We start from the raw sequence: 23475 nt of genomic DNA on the forward strand, positions 1-23475 counted from the left end.
TTTAAAAATGGACGGGCCAAATGTAATAGATTAAAATTGAAAATATGCTGACGTGAACAGAGTAAAATATAACTGGGATAGGATTTTTCAGAGAGAAATGAGGGAACGCAGTCAATCCTAAGTCAGTATTAAAGTGCATTATGAGGGCATATTGCTGAATTTCATTTTTGTAACAGATATAGTTAAAATGAACTGATCCCACAAAACATGTTCTTTACAATGGGTCTTCTAGAAAAATTGAAACAACATGTTTTTATTTGAACATACACATACGGAACTATGCAAAAGTAACAACAGAACAATCTGTTTGGTTTCAGTTTCATGTTGAACAAATGCCTTACATAGACATGAAACAGAATGCTCACAAGAACAATAACTGGGAAATGGGTGGAAAATTTAGGATTTTATTTTAAAGGAAGGTGGCAAAGAATTTTCTTTCATTATTTACTTATTTGTATTTACATCATTTTTAACCAAAAAAAGCCAATAAGGTCACAAATAGAAAGTTAAGAATATTAAATAATTGTTGGTTTCAACTAGAACAGAGGATTGAAGCAACAGAAGTTTTATGTGTTGATTTACCAAGTTTCCACGAGTTCTATAGTTCTACTCTAAGTAGGACTGAAAAGCCACTGCAAAAATATCACAAAAATACAAAATAGGGAGAGATAAAAAAAAGCAAAACCATAGGACGGAGATTAAATAAATAAATATTCTCACCAGAATATGACGTAAACAAGTGAGTCCAGGTAAGAAATTACTGGGAGAAGCTGGAACAGCAAAAGTCCAAATGCTGACTAATTTTAGTCACAATGGTTAAAATGACAATATCATTTTATATTTTATGGTACTATATTTATATTCAAAGAGGGGAAAGGATCCAGTTGTGGCCAGAAGAGAATTAAAGTAATGTAAAATAGCCCAAAGTCTCTTACATAAAATCAGGAGCAACAATTTGAAACTTTCCAGAAGCAATGTAGGGAAGATTTAATCATTAAGTCAACATCCTACAGCACTAGATGTAAAGTGCAAATAAAAGACTGCTCACAGAAACAGCCAGTAAGTACCAGAAATCAAAGCAAAAAGTTACCAAATCAGAGGTTTTGCAAAAAAAAAAAAAAAAAAGTGTATGTTTCAAAATATGCAGAAAAAAAACCCACCCTCCAAACCACCAATGATTGTTTAGCCAATGAGTTTTCTATGCCCCTTTCTAACATTACAATGATTTAAAAAAACCTGAATCATTGCCATGGCTTCATCATAGAAAGCTTAATTTTACATGTGGATTTTGATGGGTCAACTCCTCTCTCTGCACTTTACATGAAATAAATCCTATGATAATACACCAATTCATCTATATAAAATAGAAAATACATTCCTCTTAGTATATTTCATGATTACCAAATTAAAAAGAATTTGAACCAAACAAATAATATTTATAGGTACACCTATTTGTACTCAGCTGTAGTGCAGAATCAAGGAAACAACGGAGTATGGAAGTAAAATGCAAAAGAAGTTATGAAGTACTAGGAAAACCAGTACAGTACTGCGGCAAGTCTGAATGGCTGTATATTTAATATTTTTGACTGGTTTTTCAATCAAATCTGAATGGTTAATTCATCTCAGGCATAAGGTGTTCCTTAAGGACTTCATCACATTGAGCTGGAGAAAACAAGAGAAAGTGGGGGAAAGGGTGGAGTTTCATTGGGTTTTGTCTTTAGAGAAGATGAAGAATTTACTCACTTCCATCACACTAAGATCGCCTTCTCCAGTTTCTAACTCATCCACCCATTTAATTTCCATCACATGGGCAGGCAATGACTTCTCCCACTTCTGGGAGTTGTAGGCCAAAATGTCTGGGGACCCACTGGTTGAGAACTCCTGCCTTAGACTGAAACAGAAGCACCTTTCTTAAGGTGGCACTGGGGTCGTTTCTTTGCACTCAAGAGCCTTGGTTGAAATAGAAGCACCTTTCTTAAAGCAGCACTTTCCCTGGGGTTGTTTGCACTGAGATTTCTTCCTATCATCCCTCCAGGATTTCAATTATTTATCTTTAAAAAAAAAATCACCCCAGATCATAGGAAGTAGTTTTCAATTAACCCTAATCTTTCCTGCAGCCTTTGCATTGGTGATCCGTAAGAAGTGGTTTTAAATTAACCTTTTCCCCAAGCCTCTGCACTGATGATCTAGGAAAATGAGCATTTTGGCTCTTCCCACACACAGCGTCATCATTTTATTTACAAGCAAGCAAGAAAAGCAGGCAACAGTGATTAATATCATACTGAGAAATTGGCCATTTGGCCCATCTCCATGCAGAGAATTTTTTAAAAAGTCACTTGCTAATCATCTCAAAAATCATTGGGGAAAAAACAACACTTTAGAAACTGCAAAATATCTTACCCCCACAGTTGAAGCTTGCGTCATGTGAAGAGCACAGTGGGTTTCCGTTTCTTAAATGTGTAGAAACACTGATTTTGTTGTGTGTGGTGAAGTCATAAGTCTCAACAGAAAATACATTTTTGCATGATCTGCCACATAACCTTTTTAAAGAAAGGACCATCATTTCCCAGCAGAGAATAGTTTATGCAGCGTTTACTAACAAAGCATTAAATTGAAGGCCAACATTATGGGGAAACAGCCTACCTTGGGAGATAATAACTAAAGGCCAAAAGCAGGTAAAAGTTTTAATAGATACTGAAATAGCCATTTTATGATCACTTTAATTTCAGAGTACAGAACCACAACAGATGGGAATAAAGAGATGTATTAGATCCTTAACAGAACTAGACATGACTTGCTGTGCAGGCAATGGCTATTCTACATTAACCTTTCTAAAAACCAAGGTGATAGCCAGGTGCATTTTGATGTATCCCATCATTCAATTTAACAAGACAATACAGAAGAACTAATCTGATGCCAGTGAATTATGATATCAATTCATACAATCAAGGTAGTATTTCCTTCATTGTGGAAAAAACTGTATACAAGTTCTCAAACTTTTCATCTGTCTAGGACTGTGCTCCTCCAAGAGTGAACCAACAAGTGAAAGGGACTAATCCAACCCATAGTAAAGGAAGAGTGGTTCCCAAAGACTTATATATGGCCTGAATTGAGTCTTTAAAAGCTCAGTGCATTTTGGCCTGTACTTCTGTTGACTGGTTTTTTTCAGGGGCTACATTAGAAATAAACACAAATACATATATTATTTAAAAGGTTTTACAAAAAGGCGACATATAAATAAAATATATTAATACTACAATAATTATTTGCACAACACAATTGAAGTTTTAACCCAATCAACTCCATGAAAGAGAAGCACTAAAATCATAGTAAAATATCCCAAAAATTTGTATACAGGTTGAGTATCCCCTATCCAAAATGTTTGGGATTTGAAGTGTTGTGTATTTCAGATTCCCTTTCCTCTCAATTTTGGAATACTTGCATATATGCGAGATATCATGGAGATGGGACCTAAGTCTAAACATGAAACTCATTTATGCTTCCTATACATCTTATAAATATTGCCTGAGTTTGATTCACAATATTTTAAATTAATTTTGTACATGAATCAAAGATTGTGTACAGTTGACCCCAGAAAGCAAAGTATCACTATCTTAGGCACCAACATGGGTAATTTTGGATTTTGGAGTTCTTCGAATTTCAGAATAAGGGATCCTCTATCTATACTGTACTCTCAACCAGCAGGGAAAAAAACTTGATCATTTTTCAGTCAAACATTTGAAAACAAAATTTTAAAAAAATCTACATACTGTATGTATTTATTTCAGAGTTTCTAGGCCACTGTACTACTACTACTACGATTACTACTACTACTACTACTACTACTACTACATACTACTCCCATCTCCCATTCCCCTTGCCCATGGGGTTAGTCTTCCAAATAAAGACTGCCTCTTTCTCCTTCTTGAAAGATCTGTATCAAAATAAGATTTTTGGGCATCCAGTCATAGCAAATTGATCAAGAAAGGCCAAAGACACATAGAGAAACTCAAGCTCAATAAAAGAAGCTGAAGGCACAAAGACCTCCCAACCATCTGCTGCCACATTCTCCTACAACCTAAAAGACCAACACACAAAGTTAAAGAACTGACAAGATTTCAGGACCTGACAGGTTATTGCAGATCTATCAAAAAAGCACAAGGGAAAATAAAATCCCAATTTAATAGCTGCACACCTTTTAGCTGGATCTGAAAGAGCTGAGCAATGATGTCATAATCCTTTCAACCAGGAGATCCTTTTCAGTTTTTCACTAGGATTGTAGCTATCACCCAATTTTAACATACTATCATAAAGCTTATTAATATCTAGAGCAGATATTCTTTTTTCAATAGCTATTGACTAACCGTTAGCAAAATACTACATTCTGAAATGAAAGAGAAATCCAAATGTATTTGTTTTCCTGGAAGTGAACAGGGTATAATGCTTCTCCATTAAACATGCTCCTATAACAGCATTATTGTTCAATTTTATTATATTTTCAAAGAAATTACAATAAGTTGTATTACAACTTAATTTCAGTTTTATGAATTAAAATATACAGCTTCCTCTTTTTTATTCATTTATTTGTCAAACTTTTGTTCTCTAGTGCATTTCTATTTTGCCTAAATGTGACAAGGAAGAAATGGCTTGCTGAGTTTTAAAAACGTCACTAGAAAACATTTTAGAAGGGTGGAAATACACACAACTTGTACCTCATTTTACTTCCCTCTCTCAGCCTTTTTCTCTCTGCATATAACCCAAATAACTCAGCATTTTCATCAAAACAGGTGTCATAACATGAGCTAGAATACATATCAATTTCTTCTTGATTTGCAGAACTCTAGAGATAGAAAGGCTTTAAATGTAATTATGACTGCTTGTTGGAGCTGAAAGACTAATCATTCTGGATGAGAAGTACAAAATGGAAAATTTCAGTCAAAAGAAAAACTAAAAAGTCAGCATAAAATGTCTTTTGATAGCACTGTATTCTGACACATCTCTCGTACATGAAAACTGCAAAGTAACATATTATGCATAATGTGAATCTGCCTTTGAAAATGGTCTCCTAGGGTCCATTCTACATTCTTGATAATTTTGAGATTTTCCCTTTTTCAGTGATTTGGCACAATAGAGTCATGAAGATGGGCACAATCCTGCAGTACCCATCTTCATGGGACTGAAATAGGAATATTAATAAAGGAAGGAAGGAGGCTCTGGTCTTGGGGGACAGACTGCTCCAGATATTCCTGCACTAAAGTGCTCTCCCCATTTAGATTTGCTTATCACCAAAATTAATTAAATAGGTAATAGTTAATAAAATTGCTCTTAGTTCATTCCATTTCTGTTGTTCAGTATGTGTATTCCTCGGATTGGACAGCAAAGAGCATTGCAATCTCTAACAAGTTTCAATCATGAACAATGACAGGAAATACTATATAATGCTTTGCAAAAAGGCTGGATTGGAACCATGGGTCTCTTGTTTTTAGCACTTTAGGAATTCTAGCCAATAAAGCAAATGCCAATCATCAAATTAAAAACAAACAAACATATTATGCTGTTTCCTACGCTGGTTGCAAATCCCAAAAGGTAGAGAATGCTTTGTAGTTACAATACTCTGACTGAAATGCTGGTGACAAATATTTTATTTTCTGAAACAATTTTTATACTATACTGGATTAGTACAGTATTAAAACTGCTAAAACACTACCGAATACATGTACATTCTTGTATGATATGTGCCAACACTCTAAACAGATGGAAACGGACTTTTCCCTCAGTACTATGTTGTTTTTTTACCATGGAATGTACTATCAGTACCACGTTCCTTATAAATATAGAAGATAATGTAAATCCCCAAAATATTATATGCCTTATAAGAGGTGTTCTAAGAAGAACTATGTCTAGTAGACTACATCATGTCTATAGAAGAAATGCGATTGCACTAGAAAAGTCCATAAGAATACATTTGCCTAAATAAGAAATGTTGATATGATATGATGAACCGCCACAGAGCATGCATAAGAAGACTGTTGTACCTTGGCTTAAGAGTTTCACTGACCTGGGGGAATTATATCCACTATATGCATATGGGAATACCCATGAGAATGTTTAAAAAAGAACCCAAATGAACACTGAAACAAATAAAATACTATTTTGGCTTAAATCAACATGAATAGCTGTTAGAATGTAAGGGAACTTTTTAAGAACTTCATAAGCCACTACCTAGGGCCATTTGGACCTTTGATAAAAATGGGGAGAGATTTCCTGGCATACCTAACAATATCACAATAGAAAGAAGTCTGCATACTTCTAGGCACTTGGGGGCATTTTAAAGTTTATATGTGCAGTAAACACCTGAACAGCACCTATGTTAAACATTCAAATAAGTCTTATTCACATATTATTGGGGTCCGTGACCTCATTAAAAGATTATGCAGGACAAAATTATGTGAATCTGAAACAATATAGCAGCAGTTGAAACTGCATGGGGGATAAACTGATGGTCTTCAGTATGAATGTGACAATCTAAGGGAACATTTAAGGATTATAATATGACAAAGAATTGGAATTGGACAGAAGTGAAGATAGGATAAAGATTTTCCCTTTGATGTTCTCATCTCTAACTCTGTTCTTGTACTTATCTTGTAAAAATCTCAAAGCCAGGTGCAAAGAGAGCAGAACCAATTTTTGGAGCTTAGCAATTTTGTACTGTCTTTCACAGAAATATTCTCCCTAGAATAGAATCTTAACTGAGTACATTAATTCAAGATATGTGTGACAAATAAATGTAACCCATCTGAATAGTTTAATGAAGGCAGGGTGGCACTACAAACTTTACATAGAAATATGTCGCTTAAAGAAGTGAAGCAAATTTGAAACCATATGTCCCCCTAAAATGTAACATATTTGTTTACAAACATTCATGAAAAGTGAAGAAGTGTGCAGAAAATAAACATAACTTCTTGTAAATCGCTTAACCTGCTTTCCAAATGGAGTCCTAAAATAAATGTGTGATCGTACTGTAAATGCAGTCAATCCTTAAAACCATTGTGGGCAAATCTGCTTCTGAGAATTGGCAAAGATAGCACACTTTCATAATATGTTTTGGAAGATTTGAGGAAAGTCCTATCGCATAAGTGATAATGCCAGATTTTGCTTGAGGAAGTTGCATCCTTATCTATGTCTTAATTGGACCGCAATGGTTACAAATTCCTTATATTCTAAAGAGTGAATTTTGAACCTGTCCTATGGTACTTCAATCACTGGCCAATAATTCTCTCAGGTTGATATTAAATGCCTTGATGCTATTACATTTGTTACAGAGTGCATTTCCTCTAACTTGGTAGACTTTCTTTTTTTTTTTTCTATTCCCAGCCATCAAAAATGCTGAACAAATTAGACTATTAGCACATCAGAAGAAACAGTAAGTATTAATAACTTTACATTGATCACACCAAGTCTTTTCTATTTGGTGCAGGCTAATAGTCCATTTCCATCTAAGAAATTAATCAAATTAGACAGCAATAATAAATAGGAAATTTTATATATTTTTTTCAAATGTAACACAGCATGCTATCAAAAGTAGAGCTGTATGTTATAAGTAGAATCGCCGTGTCCCTTGGTGGTGGCTAGAGGCACAAGGGATTGCTCTGTTCTTCCTGAGACAGCTCAGGGCAAATGGAACTAGAGGAGGGGAGGAAAAGCAAAAACAGAGCCTTTTTGTTATACAGTGGCCATAGCAGGGCAAGATCTACCTCTTTTTAAAACAACAACAACAAGAAAAACAACAACAACAAGAAAAACAACAACCTTTCCAAGGACTTGTGGTCAGGCTTCCATTCATGTCAGTAGCAACACAGGGCCTAAACAAGCTCAAAATGTCCTGTGTATTCAGATATTGCCATGTGAAATAGAAGCCCTTGCCAGAATCATGGTGACTGCTTCAGCGATGAGTCATAGCTATGGGGGAGGGAAATACCCCCCTCCCCTGAGCTCTATGACTTTGTTCCTTGGGTTTCACCTCAATTCTGGCCCCATTGCCCTTAATCCCCATCCAAAATCAGCTGACCCAGGCACACTTACAACCTCCCTTCCCACTTTTATCTGCCCCACCACTGTAACACTGGAAGAAGAAGAAGAAGAAGAAGAAGAAGAAGAAGAAGAAGAAGAAGAAGAAGAAGAACCTACCCTGCCTCCATTTCCCCGAAGGGACTCAGGGCAGCTTACATAGGGCCAAGCCCATGGTAAAATACAATTAAAAACAAAACAATAACAAATTAAAACAGCATGAAACAGCATAAAACAACATAACAATAATAAACAAGCATCAAAAGCAACAGCAGACTAATTTTGGAGGGGGCGAAGGAGAACCACTATGCGAACTGGTTAAAGGATTAGGTGGTTCAATAAGGTGGATAGAAACGTATAATAGCATAGGAAATAGCTTGGAAACAGAGCAATTAAACAGGATCAATTCAGCTTAACTTAAAAAATATATAGTAATGTAATATAGGAATTCAGCTTCAAGTCATGATTCAGGTCATGATATAGATCATTTGTCATATTTCCATTTATTTTACTGCAATTTGTATTTTTATATTGAAGTTGTTGTTCGGGCTTGGCCCCATGTAAGCCGCTCCGATTCCCCGTTGGTGGCAGGGTATAAATAAAGTTTATTATTTATTATTATTATTATAGGGGTAATCAGTCGAATGCACAACAAAACATCCACGTCTTTAATTCCTTAGGGAATGTGGGTAGGGAGGGCACCAGACTAATCTCTCTGGGGAGAGAGTTCCAAAGATGAGGGGCCACCACCGAGAATGCCCTTTCTCTCATCCCCACCAACCGCACCTGAGATGGAGGTGAGAGCAAGAGAAGAGCATCCCCGGAAGATCTTAATGACCGTGTGGGCTCGTAGGGGAGGATGCAGTCGAAAAAAATAGGCAGGTCCTGAACCATTTAGAGCTCTGTGATATTGAAAGGGCCTTATCTTAGGTTCCAGCCTCAAAATCTTAGGGAATATCCCATTGTTGATCTGACAATCCTCAATAATCTTGAAGAGATACCCAGGAAAGTTGATGAAAGCTGCAATTGTGCACATCTTATTCTGACTCAATATCTTGGCTGCAAGTGTGGGAGTGTCCCGTAGCTCTCTGTAACCAGTACTTACAGCAGATATATGTTGTCAGACAGTGTCAACTCAACTGAAGAGACATGTAGACATGATTCCAGATGCTTTATCCAGGTAAATCTTGTAAAACGTTATGCAACAGTGGGTGAAAAATGATAATTTCCCAGGAACTGAGCAGCCATGTTTCCTTTAGAACAGTGGTTCTTAACCTGTGGGTTCCCAGATGTTTTGGTCTTCCACTCCCAGAAATCTTAACAGCTGGTAAACTGGCTTGGATTTCTGGGAGTTGTAGGCCAAAACACTTGGGGACCCACAGGTTGAGAATTGCTGCTGTAGAACAACATGTATAGCACTGAGAGAGGGAGGGAGGAGCAACAAGCATGGCACTGTGAGAGCAGAGAGGAGCTATTACATCAACTCCAGAACTACAGAAAGCCAAGTGGGCCAAACTACAAAACAAACATAGTATCACAGATGTATGCTGGGGCATGACACACTTCATAGTAAATCTCATTGAAATCAGAGGGCCTTATTTCTGAGCAAATGTTCACAGGCCTACATGATAAACAAAGCTATTAAATTAAGCAGGCATAGCATGATTCGGTAACTCACCCATAGACGGCATCGGCACTGTCCATACCATAATCAACTTTCAGAATGCAAATTAACTGATTTGAATTGGATTATATGAGTTCACATGGTCATATAATCCAGTTCAATTAAATTAATCTGCATTCAGAAACTGGATTATATGGCAGTGTTGATGGGGACAGAGACATCATATTAGAGATGTAATGCTACAGGCAACTTCAAGCAATTTATATGGAAAACAGAAGGGAATTAAGAGAAAAGCATTCCAAGGTAACAAAAATGTCCATAATTTCACATTTTAAAGGATACTTACAATATATTTTTGCCACTTATTTTTCAAGTACAAAAGGTTTCTTTTTAAAAAGAAAAGAAAAACTGCACAGTGTTGCAATTCAATTGCTGAGCACTGTGACCTAGGAGGCTTTAACCCACTTGAATAAAGAACTCAGCACATCTATACCTCACATTTTTTTTGTTTTGCTCAGTAGCAAAAACTAAAAAGTGAATGCAATTCCCCAAAGTAATTTAGAGTCATCCTGGTCCCTTTCAACTTCAATATTCTTTTGCAGAATAAGTACTCCCAGTTTGGAAAGATTATTGACATTTATCTGCACATTTATAAATTTCAGCACAAATAGGGTGCTGTTTCTGTAGAATTGGTGAAATCTAAAATGTCTACTTCATCCACTTCGTCATAAAGCTTCTTGAGACACATGAACCCTACCATTTACATGAGTCCCCTTTGGGGTAAGAAGGGCAGCATAGAAATGTTGAAAATAAAAATAAAGAAATAAATAAAATTTACCCCACAAGATAGGGAAAATGAACCCTCTGGGAAGTGCAATTAGCTATAGTTAATAATTCTAGGTACCTCCTTTAGTGTTCAGTCTAACAACCAGGAGAGATTTGCTACATCACCAGCCCAGGGCTGTGTTGCCAAATAAGCAGAGGTCTCTGGAGAGTTCATAAATTACAGGGGGAAATCATGAAATACAAGGGTAATAGATCTCAAGATCTAAAACAAATGAGCCAAAGATAAAGCCAAAGTAAAACCATTAGCCGTGCACCACAATATTGCAAAGGCAAAAAAAAAAATGCTGACAGATTTGAAAGAGGAGGAACTAAGAAGTTTAGCGGAAGAATAAAGGCTTCACCAATGACTAAAGATACAGCCTTGTGTGAATGAAGCTTGTGCGTATAAATAATGAGGAGAAAAATACATCCATTTTAATTTTAATATCTGATGAACTCTGGTTGCTTCTGGATCGAGAGAATCGGCCGTCTACGAAGACGTTGCCTAGGGGATGCCCGGATGTCTTGCAATCCTGCGAGGAGGCTTCTCTCATGTCAGAGCATTGTGTCCTCCATCTCTGAAGCCAAGAAAGAACAGTGGATCAAGCTGATCACAGAGGTCGACATGGGCAGGAGCAGCCAGAAGGCGTGGAGGTTGCTAAGACGGCTGAGCAATGACCCCTCACAAACTAATACCCATGCCAACATAAAGGCAGATCAGATAACACACCAACTCTTGAAGAACGGGAAACCCAACCTTGCCTCAAAGTAGGAAAGAACCCAATAGCCAGACAACAAGAGATTGAGAACAACAACCTTCATGAACCCTTTACATCTACTGAATTTGACATGGATCTCAACAAATGTAAGAATGGCAAAGCAGCTGGCTTGGATGATCTACGGATGGAACAAATCAAGAACTTTGGTCCAAAAGCAAGGCGCTGGCTGCTGGAGCTGATGAACAACTGCACTGCATCCTGTCAGATCCCCAAAATCTGAAGGAAAGCAAGAGTCATCGCCATCTTGAAGCCAGGCAAAGACCGTAATGACCCAAAAAGCTACAGACCAATCTCCCTGTTGTGCCACCTCTACAAAGTTCTGGAGAGACTTAATTTGCATAGAATTATGGAAAATATAGACCCCTGTCTGATCCCACAGCAAGCTGGCTTCAGAAAAGGCAAAAGCTGCACATCGCAAGTGCTGAACCTGACTCAGCACATAGAATGTGGCTTTGAAAGGCAGCAGATCACAGGAGCTGTCTTCATAGACTTGTCAGCAGCCTATGATACTGTGAACCACCGCCTCCTCCTGAGAAAAATGTATAATATCACAAAGGATTACTACCTCACCCGCCTCATAGGAAACCTGCTACAAAATAGGAGCTTTTTTGTTGAGTTCCAGGGCCAGAGAAGCAGATGGCGGAAACAGAAGAACGGCCTGCCTCAGGGGAGCGTGCTTGCTCCATCCATGTTCAACATCTACATAAATGACCAGCCACTGCCAGAAGGGACAGAGAGTTTCATCTATGCTGATGATCGTGCCATTACTGCTCAAGCAGGGAGCTTTGAGATGGTAGAACAGAAGCTCTCCGAAGCTCTAGGTGCTCTTACTGCCTATTATGGGGAAAACCAACTGATCCCTAATCCATCTAAAACACAGACATGCGCCTTTCACCTTAAGAACAGACAAGCATCCCGAGCTCTGAGGATTACCTGGGAAGGAATCCCACTGGAGCATTGCAACACACCCAAATACCTGGGAGTCACTTTGGACCGTGCTCTGACCTACAAGAAGCACTGCCTGAACATCACACAAAAAGTGGGTGCTAGAAACATCATCAAGTGTGGAACACATCTCACCACACTAAAACAGTAGATGTGGCTCTTAATGAGACATGCCGCATTATCACGGGGTGTCTGCGCCCCACACCACTGGAGAAATTACACTGCTTAGCCAGTATTGCACCACCTGACATCCGCCGGGAAGTAGCAGCCAATAGTGAAAGGACCAAGGCAGAGACATCTCCAGCTCATCCCCTGTTTGGGTATCAGCCAGCACGTCTACGACTTAAATCAAGACATAGTTTTCTTAGATCTACAGAGACACTCGCTGGAAAACCCCAGCAAGCGAGAGTCCAAAAGTGGCAGGCCCAAACCCAGCACCTCAATTCATGGGTGATACCAGATGAGAGACTCCCCCCTGGGCACTCAGAAGACTGGGCGACTTGGAAGGCGCTGAACAGACTGCGCTCTGGCACCACGAGATGCAGAGCCAATCTTAAGAAATGGGGCTACAAAGTGGAATCCACGACATGCGAGTATGGAGAAGAACAAACCACTGACCACCTGCTGCAATGCACCCTGAGCCCTGCCACATGCACAATGGAGGACCTTCTTGTGGCAACCCCAGAGGCACTCCAAGTGGCCAGATACTGGTCAAAGGACATTTAACCAACTACCAAATTTGCAAAATCTGTGTGTTTTTTCCTTTTCCTTTTTAATCTGTGTGTTTGTTTTGCTCTGTTAGAATTGTAATACAGTGGTTGCTGATGACACGATAAATAAAAATCTGATGAACTTGGAATTTTAAAATCTAGAAATATTCATAGGCAAACAAAAATCATGTGTTATTTTATCAAATAATCCTTTCATCAGATGGCAAGCTAGAAATATCTAAGATTACATCTATACTGCCCTATATCCCAGGATCGATACCAGATTATCTGCTTTGAACTGGATTATATAAGGGCCCTTCTAAACAGCACCCCATTTATACTAAAAATTAAAATTGTGCAGATAAATGTCACACTGCCATATAATCCAGTTCAAAACAGATAATCTGGATTTTATACAGATGTGTAGAAAGGGCCTAGGGCCCCTTCTACACTGCCATATAAAATCCAAATTATCTGTTTTGAACTGGAATATATGGCAATATAGACTCATATCATCCAATTCAAAGCAGATAATGTGGATTACCTTCTTTGATCATCTGGATTATATGGCAATATAGAAGGGGCCTCAGAAAACAGTGTGTCTTTCAGCACCTCATAAAAAGATGTGCACTACTTTATTAAAGCAGTTGGATTGCACTGTAACTGCCACATCTCCATCCCACAGAATCCTGGAATTTTCAGATTGGTAAAATACTTAGGTTTTTCTTTCTCTAAAGATTTGAGGTACTCTTTGACAATGCTATAGTGGCCCCTTCTCAAAGCAGATAATGCACTATCTGCTTTGATCTGGATTATATGAGTCCACACTGCCATATAATCCAGTTCAAAGCAGACAATCTGGATTTTATATGGCAGTGTAGAAGCAAGTGATAGAGCTTTTAAGAAGAAAATTCAAAGGAACTGAACAAATCCTAGGATTCCTAAATGGAATCATGGTGATTTAAAGCATATCAAGCAGCTATATCTGTATAGTACAGAAACACATGTAAATAGATCAGAATAATTAAAGTGATTTATATTTATTCTGTGCCTTTCTCTATGTTGCTGACATTGACAGGCTTATGTTTTAAAAATATCCTGCACCATTTAATCTGCAAAGAGGTTCACAAGCTGTTATTGATTATTACTGAATAAGATAAATGGATAACAAGAAAATATTTTTGCTTCATAATGCACATAAAAATCATTAAGATTGCTTTTGTTTGACAGCATGTAAGCATTAAAGGAGATCAACAGCATTTTCACTTACCTTACTATGTTATGCAAAAAAATATTTGCCTGATATGTGTCTAACACTTATCAAACTAATTTCTAACCCCTCTGCTCATTCAAATATCCATACAACACAAGACAGTGCTTTGTGCCTAGCTTTAAAAATTCCCTTCGGTCCTCTGTCATAAATTCTGTTTTTTGCCTAAAAAGCATAACATGCACTCTAATTCTTTTTAATGCATTCATTTACTTTAGGCACCTCCATTAAATTCCATTTAGAATAGGAATAACACAACAAGAATCTATCAGGTAAACAACAACACTTTAAAATATATTTTAGAAAATGTCTTTTGTCATTGCGCTATTCGTTTTAAAAAGCACTTTGTACAGTTAAAACAAATTACAGTATAGTGTAAGCTTCAAGAGAGAGAGTCCTAGACCCCTTCTACACTGCTATATAACCCAGATAATAAAAGCAGATAATATATATTACCTGCTTTGAACTGCATTATATGAGCCTACACTGCCATATAATCTACTTCAAAGAGGATAATTTGGGTTATATGACAATGTAGAAGGGGCCTTAAATTGTCTATTGGTTTTGGTGTTAGACAAGAACTCAGGAGGAAGCAAGGGATCAAATCCCAGTTTGGTCATGTAAACTTGCACTCTGTGAACTTGGGCAAGTGCTCTCTCAGCCTCAGAGATTAACTGCAAGCAAGAAATCAATTGGTGAGCAAGAGAAATTCCAACAACAAAGGAATGGTTAATAAAGATGGTGGAAATCATGAGCATAGATAAATTAACACAACAACTGTCACACTGAGAAAACAATTACAAAAAAGACATGGACTGGACTTTATTTATTAAATATATGGAACAAGAAAAATGAAGATGCTATGGTGAATTTACTTAGAGAAGGGAAAACCCTTTGGATTACAGAAAGGAAGAGGAAGTAGGAAGTAAGAAGCATCAGAAAAATATAGAGTTAAACACCACGATGTAGAGGATTGGAAGTTAACTAAATACCCTTCCCTATTGCCACACTCCAGGCGCGCCCCTTTTCCCATTCCGAGACACTTTCCTTTATGCTCCCCTCCCTTTGTTTTATGTTATCAAGAAAATATTTAAATTTAAATTTATATATAATAGTTAAAAAAAGAAATCAATTAAAATGGTAGGTGTCCCACTGCCATTAAAAAAAAAAAACCCGTTAGGAATAATAACTATTGGGTTCTCGTTGAGCAAGAAAACCAACAAACAATGTAATGAAACACAGAAGAGTTATAGCTACTATAGAGGTTAACATTCAAATTACTTTCTTCACTGTTTTAATTTACTGACCAATACAGGATATGTCAGGGTTATATTGGACTTGAATCAACACACAAACACACACACATACATCCATACGTGTGTGTGTGTGTGTGTGTGTGTGTGTATCTTTAAAATACAATGATCTCATAATAGGTTTCAGGGGGGAGGCGGGGCATATTGACTGTATATTTTAATATCTGAAATTATTTTTCATTAAATGTTTAGAAATAACGATAGAAAACATACATGAAAAGAAAGTTATGCACAGAACTGTGGGGGCCACCCTTGTAAATGAGGAAAAATTCGCTTTCATTTGAATTCCATTTATGTCAAAGAAAATACATGAACAGCATAAGTCACCAGCTTACCACATGCTAACATGTTCTTTAAAGGACAGCAGATATTTTAATTGTTTGTTATCTAACATCTCTGCCCTTTTCCTTCCCAAGCAATGATTACTGTCACTGTATCGAATATTCTTTATTGCCCATGAAGTAAGCTCTAAGCAAAATCAATAAGGTATAGTGTTTGTCAATATGAATGAAAAGGATAACCAGTAAGCAAGGCCATGTTACTGAAACCAGGAATTACATGCTCATGCCATGAATCACACAATCTTTATTATTTATTTATTTATCAACAACTGAACTAGATTAAATTGCACCAATCTATAAAAATGAAGATAATATGAAAGAAATTTTTAAGCAAGATACTTCAAAAGTGATCAGACAATAAACCGTTAAAAATTCTCAGAAATAATATCATAGAAGGAATGGAACCTGATGCAGGGATGCAAAGTTTATATGCTTATCCATCATAAAACAGATTTCAGTTTAAAAGAGTTAGAATAAGGAAAACACTAGCATTTTGAGATACTGAAAATGTTGAAAATTCCCTGAAAATAAGACACTGTCTATATTTATTTTTCCTCAAGAAGACACACTTATTTTCAAGGGATGTCTTAATAAAATTAAGTATGGTACAACAATCTACATTTATTCAAGTATAGTTGAGTCATTGTCTTCTTCCCCCTGAGGACACACAATATTTAAAGCAGAGCGTCCTGCTCCTCACTTCACTGAGGAGACTTTTACTTTCACTGTCTATGTCTTCCTCTATACCTCGGCTTGCAGCATACACGAAATGACTGGGACCTGACTTTGTTGATGGGGCTGCCTGCATCTCTCCAGTCACTGCCAGAATAGCCACTGTCACAATGCGGCAGATGAGAAGGGCTGCCTGTCTTCTTTACCGCTCTGCGGCGATACCCTGCATAGCCACGCCTATCACTATGTCTTATTTTCGGGGTATGACTTGTATTGCGCAAATGCTTAGAAATTCTGCTATGGCTTATTTTATAGGTACATCTTATTTTCGGGGAAACATGGTGCATACAATATCCTTCATCATTAAAACTGTATAACTGCAGACCATCAACCCAAAACTGTTGAGTAGAACTTTGTAATGACAGAAATATAAAGATGCCAGAACAACTAATACCCAAATGAACAATTAAAAATCTGAGGTGAAAAGCATAAAATTCAAAGCCTGTTCAAAATATGTGTCTTCATCTTGTCTGTTGAAAAGGTGCAGGGTAGGGATGCAATCAATGTTTGTAAGTGAATACTACAAAATTGTATAATCTATTACTAAAAAACTAGAAATTCTGTAGTGCTTCTGTAATGTGTTGAATAAACTATGTGCATAAGGAGCAATAAATTAAATTGTTAATAATGTTGCATCTCTGAGGGATAACAGAGGAGATGATGTAAAATATATTTGAGTTTATGTGCAAAAGTAAATTGTAACACTATTGTTAATTAACCCTGCTTTCAGCCCCTCTTTGCTAGAGGGACTGCAAGACACAGAACTGCTGGGACCACTCACCATTCTTATTCTTAAAGATGTTAAAAATGGGGAGAATCTGACGATAATAGGGCACTAGGGCTTCCCCCACCATGTCAGCAGACAGAACCAAGTGCTGGAGGACTTTGAGTGTGATGCAGATGACCTGCCGGTTTCGAAGGTTCAGCGCATCTTGGATAAACAAAAAGAGACAAGTAGAAAACATTAGAATTAATTTCAAGAATGTATAATAGAGCAGGAGAAATCCTTTAATGGACAAATTTAATTAAACTGTACTCTGCTGGGGATTGTAAGTGGGCCTTTATTAGCCCAACTTTGAAGGAACTCAAAGATGGATTGCAGCCCCAATGTTATAAAACACTGCCTTGTCTGACTGTTATTTGTTCCCACAATTTGTGCTGACTCCTCACTAACCCCAAGAAGGCAGCTCATTATTCCTTCTTGTTGCCTATGCTACTGGTTCCAAAAAAAAAAAAAAAAAAAGGAAAGGGGAGGGGAGGGGAGGGGGAGAGGGAAAAAAAAGATGGAAGGAAAGAAAGTAAGAGGGAGAGACAAAGAAAGAGAGAGACATCACGCTGCACCATTGGAAGTAATAAAATAGCAAAAGCAACCCACAAAGGTTGACTACAGAGACATTCTAGTGCAACAACTAGCCTGTTTGTAGCTGTTTGCCTGGCAATAATTTTATTCATTTCAATTAACAATTCCAACTATTCTGAGATGCCAGCACAATGAGATAATTGTTTACATAGAAAATAACGTAAGATTCTTCAAAAAACAAACAAATCTGATAACTACAGATTATATCTTGCCTTCTTGAGGGATTTTTGTGTACTCTAAGGCAGCTTAATGTGGTCATTGCTTTCAATATATCTTTTGTCTCTGTGCCATTTTGGATTTCAGGAACAAAAAAAACAGGCAAAAAATATTGTATTCTGTTTTGTTTTTTCAAGAAAAATCATATTTCCAAATGTATAATTTGAAAGCAAAAGCCTTCACATTATTGGTATCCACTTCCTACATTATGCAGCTTGGGAGCAAATGCCACAAATCATAGGTTTTAATCTTTGCCAGGTCTCCACACATATGCAAAGCGAATGGAAATCAGGGTGTAAATGCCATCGTTCTCAGTGGACAATTGTAATCCCACTTACAAAGCTATGTAACAGTTCTAATGCTTAAAGTGTAGGAGGGGATCGAAGGTGAATAACATTTTAAAATAACACATAAATATTAAAAACTCATTACAACATTCCACACATCATAGATGCCAGGGCCTGAAAGGGGGCCAGAAGCTGATGACACATATATTTTCCTAATACAGAATTATTGTTGAGAGAAAAAAATAGAGAAGCAGGCACTTTATTAAACAAAGCAAGGCATACTATCAAGGCTAGAGTAAAGGCAGGGTGGCTGCAGTCATAGGGCACTACTAAGGAGATTGGTATGAACTGTGAAAGGTATCTGCTTCTGTTGTATAAATTATTCTCTTTAGACATTAGATTCCAGTGACAGTGCTCAGGTCAATTCTCAATCAAAAGCAGTCTGTGCTAGTTTGATGACACCATCACTACCAGAAATTGTATTCCCATTCTTAAACCCCAACATTGGGTACTCCCTACCTTAGTGCAATCATGACAGCTCTTCCTAGAATAATCCCATACTCCATAAGTAGTGTTTTTCACCACTGGCAATTGTTCAAACAGCTAGAACAAGCAAGCAACCAAACAGCTAAATCAACCAGCTATCACCAGGTGAAAGTGTTTGTCTTGAAAGTAAGGCAAATTAGGAATGACATGAGAAACTTCCAGATATAGCTAAAACCTGCATGGAAATTTGGTTAAAATAATCCACTTCCACATGGGTTCTAGTTGCTACCCCCACCCCAGGCTTTCCGTGTGTGTGTGTGTCTACATGGCATCCCAAGTCAAATCCCCCGCATCGACTGACACACTATTTTCTTATGCCAGGAGGACTGTAGGGAAAGTACTGCATTGCCAGCAAGCCTCGCCGGTAAGTTTTGGGGCTTAAATGAGGGGCTGGAGGGAAGGGGATGGGTGACATTCTACTTCTCCAGGCTTTATGGAGCCAGAAGACATGGCTATGGGAATAGCAGACAGTCAGTCCCCACAGGTCCAACATCCCTGGGCCTTTCAGTAAGGCCTGGATTTGTTGAAGTGTTTAATGTGGAGTAAACTGGTAAAACCCACATTAATTTGCTTTTACCAGAGGTGTTGTTTAGATGCCTCCTGTAGAAGTGAGACAGGCCCTGCATTTTGGGCCTGAATGAGCCATGGAGATTCTGGAGGACTCTTCACCCCATAGTTTTTTTCCCCCTTTCTCCTTCTTTCAATATTACTGGATTGCCCCTACACACCACAGTTGCTTCTCAGCAGCTGCCCTTTCCCTTCCACTGTTGTTCTTTGTTGGAAGTTGAGGACAGGAAAAGGAGAGTGGTAGCCACTAGAAAGCAATTGCCAAGGGGAGTTGTGCTACACTAGAGCGCAAAACCACATCTTTAAAAAAGAGAAGGCGGCTCCTTCAAAGAGTCAAAGGTAAGAGAGGAAAGATTTGAAATGCATTTTGACATACTCAATATTCCTAAAAGTAGTTTGAAAATTTGGGGTGAGGGGATGGAAAAAGTGTTATCCTTAAAATGTTTTTACAATTCAGACTGAATGAAAATGTAATAATAATTTACTAAAGAATAATCAAAGAGCTTATTCTTATGGATAAGCTTGGAAGGTTGAATTGGAAGGTTGAATTGAGCTGCTACCCTGCCACCTGAATCTGAACCAATCATGAAGGGTTTGACCCAAACAACACTACTTCAATTAAGTCAGCCATTGGCTTTGCAAGGTAACAGGGCAAAATGTATTCAGGGCCTGTTACAGGAGACTTAAGGATTTCTTTCTTTACTTCAGCCAAATCACTTCAGTTTATACTGGTCAAGATAAATTTCTACATAACTCCATTTCATAGTAGAATTCCACATCTTTTCATGTCACTGAATGTTGCTTGAATAGTTTCCATTTTATAGCAGACAAGATTACAAGATGAATCTGTAGTTTTATCATCATGGCACTGAATTAAAATTTATATTCTAGTTTGCTAATCTGACAATACTGACAGTAAAGGTATAATATTGAATGTAGTGTCCCACACATGCAAAGAAGGCATTTTGCTGCTGATGGCGATGTTGTTGTCTCTTTTCAGAAAAGGATCAGACTGAGTTTTAGAAAGACACACAGATGACTCTTCACATTACTGTGTAGGTACACAGACTTCATGTTTAGCATTATATACATATGTAACAAAGAAATATGGTGTACCCAGGTACAATAGAAAATAATCTCCAAATCAATAATAATAATAATAATAATAATAATAATAATAATAATTGTATTTCTTGCCCACCTCTCCTCATGGCTCGAGGCGGATTACAAAACAATTAAAATACATAAGCACAACAAAAACACTACAACACGCACACTAAAATATACCTCCATAAAAGTTATATATCCAAACTGTATCTCTATGAAATACATATTAAAATAGGCAAAACCGAGATTAAACAAAGGACATGCATTAAAATTCATGTTTATGTTTAAAGACTGTCTGGGTAGGCCTGCCGGGATAGACAGATCTTCACTTGTGTCTTAAATTCCGACAGTTGATTTAGTTGTTGGAGCTCTACTGGCAGGTCATTTAAAAGCCTTGGGGCGGCTGATGAAAAGGTCGTCTGGGTGGTAGTTGCCAATCAGGTTCTGGCTAGTTGGAGCAGACGCCCCCCAGAAGACCAAAGTGTGTGGAGTGGATTGTATGGGCGAAGGCGATACTTTAGGTAACCTGGCCCCAAAATATCCCTTCATCACCTGTCCAGTTCTTTGTTTTACTACTCACACAAATAATTGCTATAATAATCAAGTAATTGTAAAATTGCAAAAATATCGGCTAAGAGTTTAATTTATGTAAGAATTAAAGTAAATATAGTTATGACAAGAATTAAACTCATTTTGTTTGTAGGAGCAAGTCAGCACTATTCAATCTTATCTTATACATTTTAATTGTCCCTTGTATCTTTTTTTGTCAGTGAGAAGTCACAGATGTTCTACTTAAGGCCACATCAAACTATTAATAGAAAGGAACAGCCAGAGAACAAAATATTTCACAGGAATATTCAGTAGTAAATACAGCTATTTGTGGAATATAAAAGGGAAAAATTGATTTCTCCTCCTTATTTTAGTGTTTGTGAGTATGTCCAAACCAAAGTAGTTTCACTTGCATCTATCTTTTATTTTGCTCTAGTTGTTCTAGATCATTTAAAAGTCTTTTGTACCCTTGAGTAATGGTTTTGACATCTAGTGGGTAAAGAGACAGAAACCAATCTGAGCTGATGTTTTTTTACTGGACAGCTTAGAGGAATCTGTCTTTCTCCAAGATGTCAAATACTGTAAAACTAATAATGTCATCTTTTTGGAATAAACTGATATTTACGCAGGGGAATATGGTTGAGTTCTACAATATGGATTCTTATTGAAAGCTTTTAACATGAACATGATGATGACACAGATGAAAACAATAGTATAAAAGCTTAGTATTTTCTTCAATTCTGCTTTCATCTTTAAATGTATTTATGTTGAAATTTAGAATGAAAAAAGCTTTTAAAAAGGAATATAGAATTCTTGAGAATTAAAGCAGAAAACAGTTATTGTACATTATCAATACAGAATAATGAGGCTTGAGTTAAGAAATAACTTGGTGCTAAATAAAGCCATGCCCATTTCATTGTTTACCACAAGTTGTAACTACAGATTTATATGCCTGTTAACTGGATTTTATGCTAATGACACAGTGTTATACATGTCTACATAGCTTACTACCAGGTAAACAAATGTAATGATTGATCTTATTCACACTTCACTGGGATTTGGGATATTCAAACCCAGTTCATCCCAAGATTAAGGCCACACACTCTTATATACAGATGCCTTCTTTTGAATATGTCTGGTAGTAGTATCTTCCAAAAGTAGTGCATGATGTGAATGATAATGTAAAAATTCCACTTCTTGCAAGAACTACTGAAGCTATTTTTGCAGCTAAGAAATATTACATACCTAATAACAATTTAAAGTAAGATAGATACAAAAATTAATTCATTTCATTACTGCAATTTATGATTATGTCCAAACCACTTTTGAGGGGTTCATTTAACCTATGCATTGCCAGTAAAACTGAATTACTGTGTCACTGAATTATGCATGTTTAAAAAAAGTCACCAACATGAAATGTTTGGAAAGCTCTGTTTCTCTCCGAGGTAGCCAGGATAAGACAACTTTGTGTATTACACTCAGGCTGAAACTTGACTTTGCATTTATTTGCAGTATTCTCACTCCTATGCATCTTGTATAGTGTGGCATCTTGCATTTTAATCAGTTTAAGCGGTTTGCTAATCTGTTTGCATTTTGTGTACCTTTTACTGCTGAGCTATTTGGGTCTTTGGACTGTAATAAAGCTTTGATTGATTGATAGAACTTAGACAAACACTCTCTGAAATGTAGCAGGGAAGACTCATGTTCCTCTAGGGCTCAGAGGTGGGACCTGCTGCCCTTGAAACTAGGATTAGGAGCAATAGTTTCAAATTGCGGGAAAGGAGGTTCCACTTGAACTTTAGGAAGAACTTCCTGACTGCACGAGCTGTTCAGCAGTGTAAATCTCTGCTTCAAAGTGTTGTAGAAACTTTTAAACAGAAGCTGGATGACCACCTGTCAGGAATACTTTGACTGTGCTTTTCCTGCAGCTAGCACTATCCTTGTGGCTGTGTGATATAATGCTTATCTGGAAAACCTTAGAGAAGCAGAGAGCTAGATTTGAAAAAATTGATTATTTTAGAAAAAACATCTTTGCATTAATTTAAATACTTAAGCAAGTAGAACCATGGGATTGCAAGTATAAAATGGGTGTGTAGTGTGTAGGACAAGGGACTCATTTTATCAGGTCCTCAAAAAATCCTACTTGAATTCTTCCTTAGTTTCTTCTGTTCGGATGCAATGGAAACCTATGGTTGGTTAACTCAGGAAGGAACAGAGGAAGATGCAATGCAATGATT

The 23475-nt window shown here is 37.2% G+C and overlaps 1 protein-coding gene across 2 annotated transcripts in view; it reads right to left on the minus strand.

Annotated features, from left to right (window-relative positions):
* Positions 1 to 23475, minus strand: part of PACRG (parkin coregulated) — a 269545-nt gene that overhangs the window by 129667 nt on the left and 116403 nt on the right. For both annotated transcript variants that reach the window (XM_067465736.1, XM_060753693.2), the window contains one exon: positions 17388 to 17537. In XM_067465736.1, the coding sequence (XP_067321837.1) occupies positions 17388 to 17537 (150 nt within the window). The remainder of the gene's footprint in view (positions 1 to 17387; positions 17538 to 23475) is intronic.

The sequence above is a fragment of the Anolis sagrei genome, chromosome 1 (genome assembly GCF_037176765.1).
Source record: "Anolis sagrei isolate rAnoSag1 chromosome 1, rAnoSag1.mat, whole genome shotgun sequence".
Lineage (NCBI taxonomy): Eukaryota > Metazoa > Chordata > Lepidosauria > Squamata > Dactyloidae > Anolis > Anolis sagrei.